The sequence below is a fragment of the Juglans microcarpa x Juglans regia genome, chromosome 5D (genome assembly GCF_004785595.1).
Source record: "Juglans microcarpa x Juglans regia isolate MS1-56 chromosome 5D, Jm3101_v1.0, whole genome shotgun sequence".
Lineage (NCBI taxonomy): Eukaryota > Viridiplantae > Streptophyta > Magnoliopsida > Fagales > Juglandaceae > Juglans > Juglans microcarpa x Juglans regia.
The window spans coordinates 19,274,010-19,292,979 of record NC_054602.1 but is presented as its reverse complement, the minus strand read 5'-3'; the positions used below and the strand labels follow the sequence as shown (position 1 = coordinate 19,292,979).

General features: G+C 34.2%; 1 protein-coding gene across 2 annotated transcripts; it reads left to right on the top strand.

The window, feature by feature from the left end:
• Positions 1-13,998: 13,998 nt before the first annotated feature.
• Positions 13,999-15,929, top strand: LOC121264082 (putative cyclin-D6-1). 2 transcript variants are annotated; one of them, XM_041167127.1, is made up of 6 exons: positions 13,999-14,435; positions 14,539-14,619; positions 14,738-14,830; positions 14,908-15,109; positions 15,209-15,339; positions 15,432-15,929. In XM_041167127.1, exons 1-6 carry the CDS (start codon positions 14,259-14,261, stop codon positions 15,672-15,674), a joined length of 927 nt encoding a protein of 308 aa, XP_041023061.1. In that variant the 5' UTR covers positions 13,999-14,258; the 3' UTR covers positions 15,675-15,929. The 2 variants fall into 2 exon arrangements, with proteins under 2 accessions (XP_041023061.1, XP_041023059.1); XM_041167125.1 differs by having other exon boundaries at positions 14,735-14,830.
• The last annotated feature ends 3,041 nt before the right edge of the window (positions 15,930-18,970 follow it).

Below are 18,970 nucleotides of genomic sequence, written 5' to 3'. Positions count from 1 at the left end.
CTGCACCAAGAAGCTGCCGCCACGGCCTACCTCTTGTAGAGTATGGCATCCAAGACAACTGATCGAATGAGAGTGTTGAGATCCACTTAATGGGGAAAGGAGAGGAGCCCCTCAATCCAAACATGGCCACCCACAAGGCCGACTCCACACTATCCACCCGCTAGGGTAGAGTACTTGAGATCCACCGATACCTTTATTAAGGGGTATTGCTAGTGCGGTGCAGAGGATCCATGCATGGGGACCTATATATATATATATATACATATATTATAGATCATGTGGAGATGTGTTGTGATTCTATTAGTGTTGACATGGCGTACCGGTAGAAGTATTTTAATCCAAAATGAAAAACAAGTTGAGCTCGAACCGATCCTTTTTTTTTTTCATTATCCTCTCATTATCTGATATTAAATTATAGGTTTACAAGTGAAACATAATAAATAGTCTCTATGACACATTATAAAATGATAAAAAAAGAAATGATGAGTAGCATTACTCTAATTTATATGCACATTTATGAATGAAGTTGCTTTCATAGTTAATGTACGTTAATGGGTCTGTTTATGGGAAAAATTATCATTTATGTATGAAGATCATAGATTGCATCAATTAAGTTGTTATAAATAAATAATATCAGTACCGACATGCACACATGGAACGGTCTCAATACTGTTCGTACACATTTATGAATAAGTGTCTTACTCTATGGACATTATATACTAGCTACAGTTCAAAAGGAAAGGTCCGATTGTCTTGCAATGTTATAGGGCCCTATGGGGAAAAAACTAAAGGTAGACGTTCTAAACATAATCAGTCTTGGAGATCCCTCTATCTCTACTCACTACAAGAAAATTTCTTTGCCAGTTATTTTCTGTCAAAATTATTATTTTTATAAAAATGAGTCTATTTTCGTCACAAATAATCAATTTTCTTTGCAAATAACTCGTCATAAATACTCAATTTTCTTGTAGTGACTCTTAGTGATAGTATATATAGCAGTGTTTATCATTTTCTTCTATCCCATAAGTTTTAATTCATCCTCTCATTTATTTATATATACAGTATCATAATTTAAAGATATGCATGGAAAACATTCCTTCTAACTTTTACATGAACTTAATGACATTAAGTGGGGAAAGATAGACGCATGATAAATTATAAATTATTCATTATCAATTTGTAATTCAATATATAAAGTCAGAATATATATATATATATATATATATTTATATATAACACAGGTGTTAATTATAAACATCCTGCAAACTCTTTTATAGTTGGTTTTGAAAAAATCAAATGTATATCTTCACTACAAGAAGATGCATTTTTTGGGACGAAAAATTTCATCCCAAAAAATGGCATTTTTGTATGAAAAAAGTATTAGTAAAATTTGGTCTCTATTTCGTCCCAAAAGGTCTATCTCAAAAGGTTTTTAGAGATAAAATTTGAATTTCGTCCCAAAAAATGCTTTTGGGAACGAATTCTAGCAAAACCGGTCGAAATCGTTCAAACAAGAATATTCTTTTGGGACGAAACATTTTTGTCCCAAAAAACCATTCAAATAGAACATGTATTGTTCGAACGGTCGGGTATCTGTTTGAACTCAATCAGAATTTCATTTGAACGAGACGAATTTATTTGATCCTATTCGAATGGAGGGAGTGTTCGAACAGTTTATATCTTTTTGAACAAATATATTTATGTTCAAACAAAAATAATCTAATCGAACGCGATTTATATATGTTTGAATTGAAAACATCTATTCGAACGGGTGGTTCAATATTTTTGTTCGAACAGTGTATGATACATTCAAATGATGACAAATGTGTTGGACCCAGCTATTATTTGTTCGAATGTTCAAATATGAAATCTGTTTGAATAGACAATTAATCTATTTGAACAGAATTGACGGTTCTCAAGTCATTTGAATGGTTTTGATTTGTAGTTCGAATGGAAGCTAAAATGCGTTCAAAGGGTAATAAATTTTAAATTACCATTCAAACTGGGTATTTTACATTTAAACAGTACTCATGCTACAACAAACTATAAATTCAAATATGAAACTAATATTAAATATTATAATTAAAACACATTTGTTCAAATGTTGCATCAAGTCCTAATAATAAAAAAACAACTAAAGAAAATAAGTTATGGGATTGTGGTGGCATATAGTTTTGGGACATCACTAATTGTCACTGCTCAAATACTTTTTGGGATTGAATCTCCAGCTTCTTCTGCATGTTTTGTTTTAATCTCGCCTCTATATCTGTTGCCTAATATAATTGAGTCAACAACTCTCTTTGCTTTGACATCAAATGTTCGATCTCGAGCCTTGTTTTCTTTAATTCTCGAAAGTTGTTATTCGATCTGACTTAAGAAGAGGATGATGATGTTGAGGAAGGCTTCACGCAATGTCCTAAACGGCTCAGATATCCAGAACGTAGTCCAAGAACCTGAGAAAATATCTGAACATTGTTCACAGATGATTCATCAGATGGAGTCGCAACAGTTTCTATAAGTGATACCATCTTTCCCTATAAAAAAATCATTAGAGATAGTATAAATAATAACAAAGATATTATTAGAGAATACAAATAAAAACTTAAACTTACAAAATTTGCTTTTGTTTCGAGACTGGGTCAAATACTATCATGATTTGTATATGATTTAGCATATAATTGGGTCAGATTATAGTCAGTACAACTTTCTTGTTCCTGCAAAAGGAAAATCTATTTTATAACTTCAATCACAAATTTTGATATGTTAATATTTAACGTGAGACTAGTATAACGTTACCATTTTTTTTTTATAATCGATGAAAAGATCGAAAACTCGTATGATGGTGTATCATTAAATTTGCTTTATTTACTTTATTGACAGTACTTTGTTGCTATAAAAAAAATAAACAACATTATTACTATACTTTTTTAATGCATTCATCCAATACCATAAAGAAAGATAGCAGCGAAATCACTTGATATGCGAGATATTTAAACATATCACAAAACTTCTCTCATTCGTTTGGTGATATGTCTTGGAATGGATTTTGACGTGTCTTTGTTACACTACTGAACTTCTGATAGTGTGTATGACATATACCTTTGTACCTCTGAAATATATTGGACATCAGCTCATTAACTATTAGTCGATCACCTTGCCAACCAAAATTAAGTTCAAACTCATCATTGAAGAAATTATAAACAATTAGTCCAAATACAATAAATTAAAATGTTATACTTAATTGTTTTCTAAGTAACTTATTACCCGACAATGATTTTTCATATGATCTTTCATATCGTGGGGAGCTATAGCCCAGGAGGAAGTGGTCATTGTTGCATATGTGCAAGTAAGAGTATCAACATAAGAAGCAAGACAAGCTATCGAATCTCTAGAGTCACCAGTGTGATCATCAGAAATATCAACTTTCTCTATGTAGACACCCCTAGTAGCACCTCGACCTCGGCGATAGCTTAAAACATCTATATAGTAATTAAAGCACATAATATAAAAAAAAAAAAGTATTTTATTTTTAAAACACTATTACTTAAATTATCACATAAAATAAAGTTTCTATGTAACATAACTTGTTCTGGGTCTAGTAATGTTAACCCACCATTCATGGCAGGAACCAATTGGGTAGCCGGTAATGGATGGAGATGGCACATGAGTTGCTTTGTGTTTAGGAGGCATATCTGTTTTAAATGGTAGTAAATTATTATTCACAAAAATGTTGTTATATTTATAACAATGATACTTATACAAAAACAGCTATCATTCAGCTAACTCATTTCTTCTGATAATCTGCCCTCAGTTACTTCTGGTTCAACATCTTTTTTAAGCAATAGAATCATGTCTTATTGGCTAAGATCAACAAATAAATTGATGTCTGATTCGTTTTCTTGATATACTTGTTGGACCATAAAATTCTTCATATTGTTCAATTGCCTCTAAAATGTAATCATATATATATTTCTTGGTACAAACTTTTATATTACTCACCATGGGTTTTCGTACTCCGTTACCATATCTAATGTATTTCTGTTACTCGATGACCGTCACAAAAAAACCTAAGTCATGGATAAACACTATCAAGGGTCTTTTCATATTCACTGCTTGTATTTTGATAAGGTAATTGGTCATATTTCATTCGAGAGACTATCATCTATATCGCATATATACTAAGTCTAAAACTCTCATGTTAGTCGAAATTTTGGCAACATTTCCATACAATTCTCCAAATATGCTAGTCATGAAAAGTCTTCGGCCCTATCCACGGGTCAAGCAACTTATGGACCACACATCTGAAGCATGAAAGGAAATACTGAATCAAAATTTCCAAAACTAACACGTGAGTTTAGACTAATTATATCTTCATATAGACGATAGAATCTCAAACTGTCCACTTTGAAAATTTCAAGACTTGTACCTAAACATTCTTTACGAACAATGGGTCTAAGGTTCAATTAGATATAAAAACAATACTGACATTCGATTTTTTACTAGTAAACCAAGTCTATTAATCATACTGGGGTTTTTTATGCAAATTATTTGGGTTCAAAATTAATATCTAATTAGGTTTATTGTTTATATTTTAATTAGGGAAAATTAATCATATTATTTTAATTTGGGTATTTTATGGAAATAATTCAAACTATTTGGGTTCAAAATTAATATCTAATTGGGTTAATGGTTTATATTTTAATTAGTAAAAATTAATCATATTATTTTAATTTGGGTATTTCATGTAAATAACTGAAACTATTTGGGTTCGAAATTAATATCCACTTGAGTTTATGGCTTATATTTTAGTTAGTGCAAATTAATCATATTATTTTAATTTGGGTATTTTATGGAAATAATTCAAACTATTTGGGTTCAAAATTAATATCTAATTAGGTTTATGGTTTATATTTTAATTAGGGAAAATTAATCATATTATTTTAATTTGGGTATTTCATGGAAATAATTCAAACTATTTGGGTTCAAGATTAATATCCACTTGAGTTTATGGTTTATATTTTAATTAGAGCAAATTAATCATATTATTTCAATTTGTGTATTTTATGGAAATAATTCAAACTATTTTATGCAAATACACTAACATACGATTATATTTTCACAAATAATGCACGAACATACCAACATATTTTATGCAAATAAACTAACATACCAACATATATTATGCAAAAACACTGAAATACCAAAATATTTTATGCAAATACAATAATTAACATACCATATATTTTCACAAATACACTAATTAACATATCAACATATTTTCACAAATACACTTAACATGCCAACATATTTTATGCAAATACACTAACTAACATACCAATATATTTTCACAAATACACTAACATACCAACAGATTTTCACAAATACATTAACATACCAACATACTCCATTTTTGCACAAATCACACAATATACCCAAATACCTTATATTCCATTTTTTTCACAAATCACCATAATATTCTTCCCCAAATATTTAACAAAACTTACCTCAAATTTGTGCGATCCAATAAATCTCCCCAAAACCTACATATGAGAGAAATCATAAATCAAATTTCAAAATTTCTACATTAATTCGAAATACATAAATAAATTTGAAAAAAATACGAACCTCAACTTCTCTTTCACTATGAACCCACAAACAAATTTCTAATCACTATCTGTCTCTCTCTAGAATGTACTCTCTCTAACGCACACACACACTCTCTCTCTAGGATGTTGCCGCTCTCTCTCTCTCTCTACTACAAGCTTTCCACTATTCAGTTGGAGATGAAGTGCATCGTAAATAGAAGACTTGAAGTATAGGGTTTTAAATTCTGGAACGTTGAGTTCGAACGGTTTTTTACCCTTTCAAATATGAAATTTTCACAATGGCACCTAATTTTGGCGCGCTTTAATTCATCATTTATCCGTTCGAATGCTTTACAAATGCGTTCGAATGCAAATACCATAATATTCCCCAGCAAATAAGGAGGGAAAACTTTTCCGCATACGTGATCTCGCCTCAATAAGAACGGAGATTTCGTTTGAATAGTTAAATATGTCATTCGAACATTTTGATAATTTCGTTCAAATACTTTTAAAAACTATTCGATCTTGAATGTATAGTGTTCGAACGATAGTATACTTGTTTGAAAAAGAAAGTCTTAGGATGGGGCTTAGCTGCTTCATGATTATATTATTTTATATTATATATATAATATAGTCAACATAATATACTAATATTATTAAAGAGTCCTAATATTATTATATATATAATATAGACAATACAATACAATAAGTGCACTTGGATTTTATAAGTAGTATAGTATAATATATAATAGTATATAGTATGTGAGCCGACGTCTACTACCAATCTCCGCCGTTCTATAACCGTTTTCTGCCTTCTAAAAGGTATGGCCCACCTTCCTTGTCTATTTGGGTTGATATTAGGAAAAAAAAAAGATGAAAATTGGGTTAGATTTTGAATTGAATCCAACCCCTTTTGTAGCATTTTCCGTCTACCACACACGACATTTGGCCTTAGAAATGTAGTGAAGGCTTCACTCTATGTAAGTTTGTATGCTTAAAACCAAAGATTCTTGATGAATTGTTGGTTTTTTGGTTTGGATCCGAATCGACTCAGCCACGAAGCTTCTTGGGTTAGCTTGTTTGAACGGCCTGAAAAATGTTCGAATAGTTTTTGACAAACAAATATTTTCCAGTTTGAATGTGGCACTACACGTTCAAACTACAAAAATTGTGTTAATTACTTGTTCGAATATATTTTTTCCAATCAAACGGATAAGTATTAGTTTGAATGTTGTTAAATTATCAGAATGATGGCCATATGATGATCTTGTTTGAATAATATTTTTATTTATTCGAATGTGTATAAACTGTTTGAACAAGAGTCGCTTTTGTTCAAATTGTTTTACTTGGCGTATAATTTTATCTGTTCGAATGGAGTAAATTGATTCAAACGAGTTTATAACTAGTTTTTCTGTTTGAATGTGTAGTGCCACATTCGAACTTGAAAATTTCTGTTTGGCAAAAACTATTCGAATAGTTTTCAAACCGTTCGAACAGACTAATTGAATAGGCTTTTAGTTCGAACAGTACTCAGTATAAAATTTTACAACTTTTTATTTTATTTATATTCATTGTCTATTTGTTTTATAAAAAGTGAATTAATGGCATTTATTGGAAGGAAACGTGGGAGGGAGGACCAAACTAGCGGTGAAGCTAGTGAGCCGAGGAGGTTTGTACTGGTTGAGCAAGAGATCATTATAAAAGACTTTCGCAATTTTGTCTGGGATAGAGGAGCCTATTATCTATTATCAGCGATAGAGGATGGAGCATGATCTGTCAGCAGAGGGGGGTGGCCTATTTTGACATGGTGAGTGAGTTTTATCGGGCCATAGGTCAAATGGAGGCTAATGAGGAGTTTTTCTCGTTCATTATTCGGGGAGTGAGTATTACTATCTCAGCAAAAATTATAGCTCACTTTCTTGGGATCTTTTGTGAGCTTGGTGCATACTCTGCACAACAACTAGGTGCAGGGATAGATGGTGAGGATGCCATTGAGGATGAGGCTCCAATAAATGACGACCCCACTCATGATGAGATTCGTCAGTTGATGCATGACGATTTGGCTCCTCCATATGATGGCAGCAAGGTGATCAAACAGATTGATTGTATCGCATTTTTTTGAATGCTCAATTTGATTGTCTCCCATAATATTGATTTGAGGAAACACAAGACTGATTTCGACATCGAATAGGCTCAATTTATGTAACAGATAGCACGAAGAGAGCCGATTGGTCTGCCTCTATACTTCCTCATCCACATTCGATCTGAGTCGTGGTATTCTAGTAGAGGTAGTCTACCATATGTATCGATGATCTCTAATCTCCTAGTCCAATCAGGGGTCAATGTGCTAATGACAGATTAAAGGCAACCACAGATGGAGCCCCTTAACAAGATCACCTTTAGAAAAAGTGAAGGCCACTTGTGGAAGGCTCGTACTAATGTTCCAGTGGCACAGGATAGTGGCATGGAGCGTGATCCAGCTTCTACTGATGCGGTGTTGATAGACAGGCTGCGGGGCTACTACCACAGAGATGCAATCCCTACTCGAGGAGCATTGCACACTTTTGATCTAGGACATGGAGAAGATTGTGGAGAGGATCACTACACCCATCATGGTTCGACTACAAGAAATTGAGAGACGCATTACTGTCATCCAGGAGGACTTGGATAATCTTACTCGGTAGTTTTTTTTTTTTATTTGAGCTTTTGTTATATACTGAACGTTGTCGATTTAATTAATATATCGTTTTTATTTATTATATATAGCTAACTTGTCTCTTATAAAAAAATCATTTTCCATGTTTTACTTAATAGTGCATGATAATATAAAAAATGACATTCCCTGGAAAGTAATTTTTTTAATTACAAAATTTGATTACTTTAACAAAAGTCAATAGTTAATTTTTAAATTAATTATATAAAATTCCTAAGACGACATATATGAGATATTTTAATTTACAACAAATAATAATAAATCCGTATAAGTAGATTTTTCATCTTTTGAAAATGATAATTAATAGATTCAAATAATACTTATTTTTAAAATATTTGAATGTCTTTCAATAAATTTCTATAATTAAACTTATTTCGATTTTCTACGCTACCGTTTGAATGCCTCTTATGACAATTTGAACAGTTTACATCTCCGTTTGAACATAAAAGTACCGTTCGAACTCTATAGCAATCATCCCCGCCATATTTATTTATAACTTCCCACTAAAACTTCGTTCAAATAATTAATATAGCGTTCAAAGTTCAAACGGGGTTCTAACTTTCACTGGGCAAAATTGTGTATATGTTCCCACCACAACTATTATTCGAGCAGTTATTGCAGCATTCGAATGTGAATTAAAATATTGTTTGAATGTGTATGAGAACGTTCGAACAGTATAACAATCATCATCACCAGATTTATTTATAACTTCCCACCAAATACTTTGTTCGAATGATTAAATATCTCGTTCGAACGGTTTCGACCTTTCCTCCGCACAATTGTCTATACTTTATCGTCACGATTATTATTCAAACAATTATGTAACCATTGGAACATGAATTATAATACTGTTCGAACGTGTTTGTGAACGTTCAAACGTTTTTTTAGACACTATAAGTGTTGTTCGAACAGATATTTGTCTGTTCGAACGAAGCTAAAACCACTTCCATATTTTGAGATGAAATTTAATTTTCATCCCAAATAAGTATTTTAAGGACGAAATTTAATTCTTCACTAAAAAATTTCGTCTTTAAAGATCAAATTTCTTGTAATTTTTGGACAAATTAAGTGTGTGGTTCATGTTTGTTAAAGTTTTGACCAATGACAAATAATTTTTATTTTATATTTTTGGGTTTCACATGAGATGATGGCAATAAATTATCACCATGTTATTAGATTTAAATCCCTAGAATTCTTGATCGAACTCTAGAGCTTATAATCACTACAAGAAAAATAAGAATTTGTGACAAATTATTTACAATAAAAATGACTATTTTTTATGAAAATAGAAACATTTTAACAGGAATGAGATATACACATAGAATAAAATATCTCATAACATTTATATATAAGTTTATAGCTTCTCTATATGTTTATATATTTTTCTCTCGCAGTCCTAGACTCTAGAATTCGATCAAGAATTCGAAGAGATCATCCCTATGGCATGTTAGCTAGCTATATACACATTTACACACAGTGATGTCTAGTAATTGCTTGTGCCACATATACATGGGGTCAGCTCATGAGCTTGTAACCTGCAGCTAGGTTTTGCTTTGATCTTAGACAAGCATGCAGCTTGAATTATCAAGAAAGACTACTGAGGGTAGGACTTCTCAGAATGAACATATAGCCTTGGTCCCCCTCAAAAAATTATCAAGCTGACACTGTACCACCATTTACTGGGGCCTTGCTAGTCTAAGTAGCACCATTCAATTTCCTCATTTTATATCTACGTCCCATCGGATAGGGCGCCAAATATTATGTGTGAAAAGCAAGCAAATTAAGCTTTCCAGTTCTATTTTCAAAAGGAAGATTTTCTTTTTCCTTAAAAATGCCTATGTACGCAGTCTTCTCCTTTTTGGTGCACAGGCAACTTTTGTTATTCATCAATGAAACCGAGTTAATCTAACAGCTAGCTCATGTTCTTGGGGAGAACTAGGGTTTTGTTTAGCGTCCAAAGTGCTCTACTCATGAATATTTGATCGATAAAAATTAGATATGCAACATTCTATTCATTATTTTTAAACACCACACTTATTATGAATTTTTATTTTTATTTTTTTTCTTATCAAATATGTGCAGTGTATTGATGATGAATAGAATAATTTAATTAATTTAAGAAGAATAAATTAAAAAATAAAAAAATAAAAAAATGTAGTGTATGGTGATGATGAATTGCAAAGCTAGATATAAAAATAAATGTAGTCTAATTCCAAAACGACGGTGCCTAATTCATATTGAACATTTTTAAATGGGGTAGATCGAAGATCATGCATTTCAAAAGAAAAAGAAATAATCCTGTCTAGCATCATGTGGAAAATAGAGTGTGTCATTTAATAGAGGGACATACACCGTAGCTGTCACCCCTGCCATGACAAGGAAACACCAGCAATACATCTTGTATGTTTTCAATTTATTGAGGAGTGTAGTTTTCTGTTCAAATTGTTTGTATGGTTTGTCCTTCTATTGTAGATATCCTAGCTACTTGTCTTTGCCCCACACCCGAAATAATGATCGACTTACTCATGGGGCCGGACACACTTTTTGGGTTTGGTTTTTTGTTTTTACTATATTAGTGTTGCACCTTTGCCCTTTTTTTCAGAGTCCCCTAAAAAAAAGAAAAGAAAAAAAAAAGAAATGAGTGGCGTGTAACGGAGGAAGAAGCCATGCTCCAGTACCACCCTTTGTGACAGCCCTCCAATTTAACGGGAGTGGCGGGGAAACCGGCCTTGTGATCCCCATTCTCGATCCACCCCACAAAGGGGTCGAGGCCGGTTGTGGGTGCATGGCTTAGCAGTACCCCTGCAAGGGATTTGGTTGCGACTCTCCTTTACTATGGACTTTACAATAACGTACCCATGACCTCCACCCATTATCATGAGATGGATGCAGCGAGAAATTATGCGTCAAGCAAATCCAAGGAGTATAATTATAATAATCTTTAAGATGTGCTGACAACTCATTGATTTCTGAATGATCAAGATGGTGATCTTTCTGAGATTCTGAAACAACTCAGTAGTCCGCCTCAGTAAGGAACTTTCTACGAATCCAAGAAAGGTGGGATTTACTGCATGCCATAGTTTCTGTCTTCATAGAACAATATTCTCGATTATATATAAGCTAATGACTTAGGCCTGGATTGTATTGACCATTCAAATACGATTTAAATATTTAATTTCATTTTAATATTTAAATATTTTTTAATTTTAAATTTTTAACTTTTCAAATTTTTAATTTAGTTATTACTTAATCATTATAATTTTTTTAAACTTTTAAATAAAACACAAAAAATAATTTAATTTTTTCAAATACTTAAACAAAAATGATATCAAAAAATTATATTCTAACAGTCTTTTAACTTTATAACTTTTTATTTAATTTTTTTTTCTCATTGTCTAAAACTTCATAAAAATCTTAACTCAAATCATTTAACTACTATTCACAAATTATTTTACTATTATTCATAAATTTATAATCTCATACATGTAACCAAATGAAGTCTATTTATTTTTAGAAAACATCTCATCCCATCTCACTTTATCATTACAACTTTTTCAAATCCTTACATAAAATAAAATAAATAATTTAATTTTTTTAAATTTTAAAATAAAAATAATATTAAAAAATATATTCTAATAATATTTTATTTAATTTTTTAATTTTAATCTCATCTAATTCCATCTCATCTCATCTTTAAAAATAAACGAACCCTTATTGTCTGGCTGTCTAATATACATAGAGAACAAAATGCGACGGAGGAAAACTACAAACACTGGTTGAAAAATGAGAGGTCTGGACCCAGTTGAGCATCTTGTCACTCAAACATGTGAGTCACATTGTACGCTCCCCCTCTCGGGTGTGAAAGCTCCGGATGGCCCCAGTCATAGAGCTTAACGTAGCTGAAGGTTCCCCACCTCTATGAATATAAGCTTGACATGGAACCTAGCTACCTTATCTGTTAGTACTGGTGTGAACCATGTTTTAAATTGTCAATGTAATTAATAATCTGACCAGATTCTGATCAACTGGTATTAATACTGTTACGTTTGGTTATACAGTTAGTTGAGAAGTGATATTTTTTTTTTAAGTTAAATAAAATATTATTAAAATATAATTTTTATTTTAAAATTTAAAAAATTTAAACTATTTATTATATTTTATATAAAAATTTAAAAAAATTATAATAATCAAATAAGATAATATGAGATATTTTATATATCCAAGTCGAATCTAAATGTCTCGTGACAGCACATGCTATCGTTTCATGGATAGCGCAAACAAGAAAAGTCATTGTAAATGGCAGGCAAAGATGTGATTCATTTTACCATTATTGAATGAATAAGTGGATTCAGATTAATTCTCTAGAGTTTAAGGTTTATATAGGATTCAGTTCATGTGTATAAGAAATATAGGAGATGATCCAATTGCTTGAAAAGTTGAGGTTGATTATTAGAGAAAAAATTCAAATCTCTTTAAAAGTTCCGATATAAAGAGTGAGACAGATAGAGAAAATAAGTCTTATGCACAGTATTTATAATTGTCCAATGAATTTAATTTTCAGACAAAATTAAATACTCAATAAAAGCTTTAGTTAATATGTCTATGTCTCTACTTTATGGATCCAAATCTAGAGGGGGAAAAGGGTGACACAATAGGCATAAGAGGGCCTATAAGCGTTGCATTGTATTGCATTCCCTTCTTTACGGCTGAATTCATGGAAATAATTCAATGAACTTTTTTGGTCCTAAACACGAAGCTTCATGCAATATCAGTTATGGCAATGCAAAGGGGCTAGAATCTGATACATATGCAATTAAATAGTCGGACAAGGAGGAATGAGAGAAGGTGACAGTAAAAGCTGGGGTGCCAGCTGCTACATGGATGCAAGATGTGTATCTAGTGATGGATTTATCGGTGTGCCTCTCAATCTATGCCAGCTCTTATCTCGGACCAGAGGAAAGATATATACCACAACTGTCTCTACCATTTACCCTCTCTCTCTCTCTCTCTCTCTCTCTCTGTGTGTTGTGTGTGTGTGTTAAGGGACCACTTGTTCCTCTGCAAGAGACTAGATCTATTTTTTTCTTATCAAAACCAACCCTGATTAATCTCTGTTCAGCTGCAATAGTCTTTCAGTCGTGCCACCAGCTAGTATACTTTTATCAACAAAGGCTTCCCTCTCAGCATTAATAGGCTCTAGAGTGTTGTACCTGTACAAATTGTGACAATTCAAGGTTAATAAATAATAAGAAAAAATTTTAAATTTTTTGAATGTATAAAACAAGAGAGATAGACATATAAAATGAATCTTATAACATTTATTATTTCCGTAAAAAATGTTTTAGGGTCATCTTTATTTCCCACTTAAAAGTCCTAATTGCTTCTAAATAATATTTAAAAATTTATGAACCAAAGTGGTTCTATTTTAGGTTAATCAGTTGGCTGAAGATTGATTTTGTTCATTCAGAGTTGTCAATGTCCATAAGAAATCAAAGTTTTTTTAACTTATAGTTCATGAATTTTGTTCACAAATACCTTCAATGTCAAGAAAATTACTGGAAATCTTCACAATTTATCCCATCGAATAATTTTTGACAAGTACATTTCTTTAACCCTTTATTTATTAGAATAAAAAGATTATTATTATTATTATAATAGAGTGGGACAAAGGGATCAAGATTGTTCATAAAGTTAATGCAGCAGTGGAAAGGACTGAGACTGAGAAGTGCAGCAGACGACTTGCAGAGCTTCTTTTTTAAACACAGAAAGCGAAGCTTCTCTTTTTCCTCGTTATTAGTACTCACTTGGAACACTTGGCCTCAATTCTTTCCTAATTCTTTCCTACCCTCTTTCCCCTTGGCTCTTTGCAGTCTCAGAACCCACACAGATACACGTAAAAACACTCCCACCCCCCCCAGGAAAAAAAAAAAAAAACCGAAGAAAGAGAAACAGAGCGAGAGATGGAGTTTGAGCTTGAAGACCCACTAACAAGCTTCCAACAGCATCAATCTGATACTATCCCAGATCTCTTCGCCTCTGAATCTGATCACATGCAATCGCAGGAATTCTTATGCAGTTTTAAAACCAGCGATTTCCACGTTTCTTTCCGCCGCGAAGCCATTTCTTATATCTTGCAGGTATATGTATGTATATATATATATATATATAAATGTCATGAGATTTTCTCGTTATATATAGTCTTGTGCTTTTTTGTAAATTGATCCTACTTCACAAGAGCAGCGTTCCCGCAACATGGACCCGTTCATACCCTATCTTGCTATCAATTACATGAATCGGTTCATTTCAAAGCAAGACATCCCGGTAAATGAACAATCTGGTTCTGAATCTCCATCATATTTTGTTTTCATTTATATTCCTATACATTATGGAAATCAAGAGCATTAATGGTGTAAAATATCTGAACCCCATTATGCAGCAGGAAAAGCCGTGGATGCTGAGACTCCTCGCATTGTCATGCCTCTCTCTCGCTGCAAAGATGAAGAGCATTCCCTTCCTGCCCTCTGATTTCAAGGTAAAAGAATGTTTGATGTGAACTGTTTTTCTCAAAAGGAACTATATTTTGTAATTAATCCTTAAACAATATAACAGGGAGAGGAGGATTGCTGCTTTGAGACGCAGGCAATAAATAAGATGGAACTTCTAATACTTGACGCTCTGGATTGGCGAATGAGATCATTGACACCTTTCCCATTTCTGTACTTCTTTCTATCCATTTTCCAACTCAAAGACCCACCATTGAGACAAGCTCTCAAACTTCGAGCAATAGAGATCATCTTCCAATCCCATAATGGTGCTAATTCTCTTATAGTCATGCTCCTATTCTTTACTTCTTTACAATTTTCTGTTGAATAAAGCTCATCATGTGTTTATGTTCATGATTTCATCACAGAAATTGAGCTTTTAAAGCACAAACCCTCGATAATTGCGGCATCCGCGCTTCTTTCTGCTTCCTATGAGCTGTTCCCATTGCAATTCCCTTCTTTTAAAGCTTCGATTTTGACTTGTAAATACGTAAATGAAGTAAGTGAAAATAAAATCTTTTAATATTTTGTTATCTATTTGTCACGTTATCTCGTTCTTCCATGCTTATAACCCAAGGCTGTGGGTTGTAGGAGAACTTGATGAAATGCTTCAACGGCATGCAAGAAATGGTGGTAGAAGTGGAAAGGTGCGAGTCAACGTTAGATACGGTGGCGAGCACAAGGACCCCAGAGAGCGTTTTGGACCGCGGTTGCACCCATTGGGAATGCGAGAATATCAACAACATGAGTAACAACACTGTGGGGACAGAAAATAGAGACATCAAGCGGCGGAAATTGAATGCATGGTGTCTGCTTCAAGATAACGCAGATTAAGCAGAGCTGATCAGATAATAAATTCACTGGTGGAGCCCTCTGTACTACTCTGTTCTGAAAAAAAAAACCAGAACAAAAAGGAGAAGGAACGGTGAGGCTCGTTCCCCGAAAAATAGAAGAATATTTTCAAATGGTTCTTGGGGTTTTATCTGTGGACTGGCTAGCTAGAAGGCATTTGACTGAGACCATATTTTAAAATTGAATACTCCGTCGTCTTCTTGGAGTGGGTGGAATATAATTTCACTAATGATTTTCTATTGGGGAAAATCAAAATAAGAGAGAAAAAAAAAATGGTAATGATTTTCATCTTGTGTTGAGAAGGCAAGTACCCAAATGCACATCCTGGTCAAAGAGAAATATATAAAAATTGGGAGAAGAGAGGAACAGCGTTGCATACACGCAGCTCTCTCACCGATATCAATGTGAAGAGAGAGAAATTATGGGCCTTTTATGGTTGTTGCCTCCTAATTAGGGGTTACACTAGTCCTCCACAAATAATCTTTGGTAACTTCTCTTCGACCGAACATAATTTCAACGAGTGTACATATTCTTGACAAAGAATTCTTCTAAATTGCATCTCCAAGGAAAAAGTTCTCCATTTCAATGACCTCGTGAGTATGAAGGTAGAGTTTCGAATTTAAGCCATCCAGTTTATACAATTCATGAGACTATTATGCCAGCCCTTGGGATTGTGAACTTATGGGCTTGAATGCAATTGGGAGTAAGAGACGCGGTTTATCCATATATTGGGTTTTGGTCTTGCTTTGCTATTACTACTGCTCTCTTTTCTCTCTCTCTCTCTCTCTCTCTTCCCCTTTTTTTTTTTTTTGGTGCTAGGGTTATGGATAGGTTGAATTGAAGTATTTTAAGCTACAAAGATAACGTTTTCCTTTGATTTTAAAAGTTGACATACTTTCATATTTCCCGTCTCTATTATTAATCAAATAAGGGATACAAACTTTAAGTCAAACCAAATTGATGAGAAAGGCCTCAAAACGAGAGTTTCTCTCTCTATAACGGCCTAAGGGCGCGAAAAGGAAGAGAAGCAACCAGTCCCCCCATCGGTGGTGGGTAATAAAGTCACTGTTCACGACAGTAGTACAGTGGGTGGGGATGGAGGATCTAGATAGTATCTGGAAGAAGCTGAGCTTGAATGAGGAGAAGAATGCTGCCATTAATGTACATGTGGGAAGCTCGATGAAGGTGAAAAATCGAGGAGACTGTAGTCCGGTTGGAAAGATATGCTCGAATCGCACGAAAGGGAAGGAGGTGGTAAAAGCAACGATGATCAAGATATGGAAGGCTAGTAGACCACCTGTGTGCACTTAGATACGTGCAAACATATTCATTATTACCTTTGCAAATCCAGGGGATAAGAGGAGAGTACTAGATGGCCACCCATGATTGTTTGACAACCTGATGTTTGTGTTGAAACCATTCGATTGTTTGACTCAACCAACTAAGATCAACTTTGATCTAGTTTCTTTATGGGTGCATATGCACAATTTACCTTTATCATGCATGACATATGACACGGGAGAGCAGATTGGAAATTCTCTTGGGAGAGTAGAAGAGGTTGATGCACCCAAGGATGATGTTGGTTGGGGAAGTTACCAAAGGCTGAAGGTGGAGGTAGATCTTAGGAAGGTTGTTGCGAGGGGAAGAACTATAAAAGTGGATGAGAAGAAGTTGTGGGTGCCTTTTAACTACGAGAAGCTCCCCAAGCTATGCTTCAAATGTGGTTGCATAGTTCATGGGGAAGAGGGATGTGTCCTGTTGGCACATAATCTGGTTGGTGATAAGAAGAACCAGTTTGGCCCTTGGCTAAGGGTAAGTGGGGGGCCTCGGGGCAATTTCAAGGGGAGGATGGTGTTTGATGAAGAAGAGGAGAGGAGGGAGGAGTAGCAGCATGAGCAGGGTGTGGAGACCAAAGGGGGTGAGGAAGTGAAGGTGGAGATTAGTGAAGAGTATGCTACTAAGGAAGAGATTGGAATGGTAATTTTGAAAAAGACTGCTAGGGAACCCTATGAGGTTGATGGGGAAGGGTTTGAGGGATAAGGGGGTCAGGGGTAGGGGGAAAGAGGAAGGGGACTAGGATCAATGAGATGTTTGATCGAGATGGGGTGGGAGGCACACTGTGTAGAGAAAGGAGGTGGAAAAAAAGGGCATGGGGTAAACAAAAAGAAGGGGCGAATGAAGGGGGACAGGTAGATTAAAAAAAAAAAAGAAAAAAAAGTGGGGAGAGGGAGGTTATTGTAAAAAAAGTCAAAAAAATTAAAAAGGGTGATGAAACAAAAGGGTTTGAACTCTACAATGCTGAGGTGGTGGCTATGCAACAACCCCACCTATCCTAATATGTGTTCTATGTTGGAATTGCCAAAGGCTTAGGAACCTTCGGACAATTCAGGACCTTTGCTCTATGGCAAAGGGTAAGAGGCCCAAAATTAGGTTTCTCATTGAGGCAATGATTGTCACAAAAAAGGTGGAAGGAATTCAAAGAAGAGTTAGTTTTAAGCAGTGTTTTGTGGTAGATCCTCTGGGGAAGGGAGGGGGACTGGCCTTGTTGTGGAAGGATGAGCTGGAAATGGAGATTGTAAACTACTCTAGATGGCATGTTAGTGTGTGGGTAGTGGATGAAGAGTTGAGAGAGGTGGTTGTGCATAGGGTTCTATGGCCATCCTGAGACAGTAAAGAGGAAGTATTATTGGGACTTGTTGCAACATTTGAAACCAGAAGGACAAGTCCCATGGTGTGTTGCAGGTGATTTCAATGAGATAACCTGCCAGTCTGAGAAATTGGGAGGTAATTAAAGGGAGGAGAGTCAAATGGTGTTGTTTAGGAAGGCTATGAAGGAGAAATAGTTGTATGATCTGGGTTATAGTGGTGACAGATACACATGGAGCAATGGGCATTCAAATGGCACTTTTGTCAATGAGAGGTTGGACAAATATCTAGCAAATGACGGGTGGCAAGAGTTGTTTAAGGGAGTGAAGGTTGAGGTTCTACCAGCTAGGTGTTGATACCATAAACCTATAGTGATGCAGATATTTTCAAACAAGCCAAGTGGAACCAGGCAGAAGATGTTTCATTTTGAAGCTTGTTAGACTAAAGATGAAGAGTGTGAGGAGGTGGTAAAGGGGAAATGGGTAAGGGATAGAGAAGGGAGCACTTCTTTAGAGAAAGTTCAAAAGGCTCTGGTCATATGTAGTGCTATGTTGAAGGCATAGGGGAGACAAAAAAAAAAAAAAAAAAGAGAATAAGAGGAGCTAAAGGAAAAAACTGAGATACTAAAAGGG

What these genes read in the sequence shown, in the direction of transcription:
- LOC121264082 (XM_041167125.1), top strand. Translation starts at nt 14,259, where the DNA reads ATGGAGTTTGAGCTTGAAGACCCACTAACAAGCTTCCAACAGCATCAA. An exon ending in CCATTTCTTATATCTTGCAG is followed by an intron (nt 14,436 to 14,538) that starts GTATATGTATGT and finishes TCACAAGAGCAG; the next exon opens with CGTTCCCGCAACATGGACCC. An exon ending in TTTCAAAGCAAGACATCCCG is followed by an intron (nt 14,620 to 14,734) that starts GTAAATGAACAA and finishes CCCATTATGCAG; the next exon opens with CAGGAAAAGCCGTGGATGCT.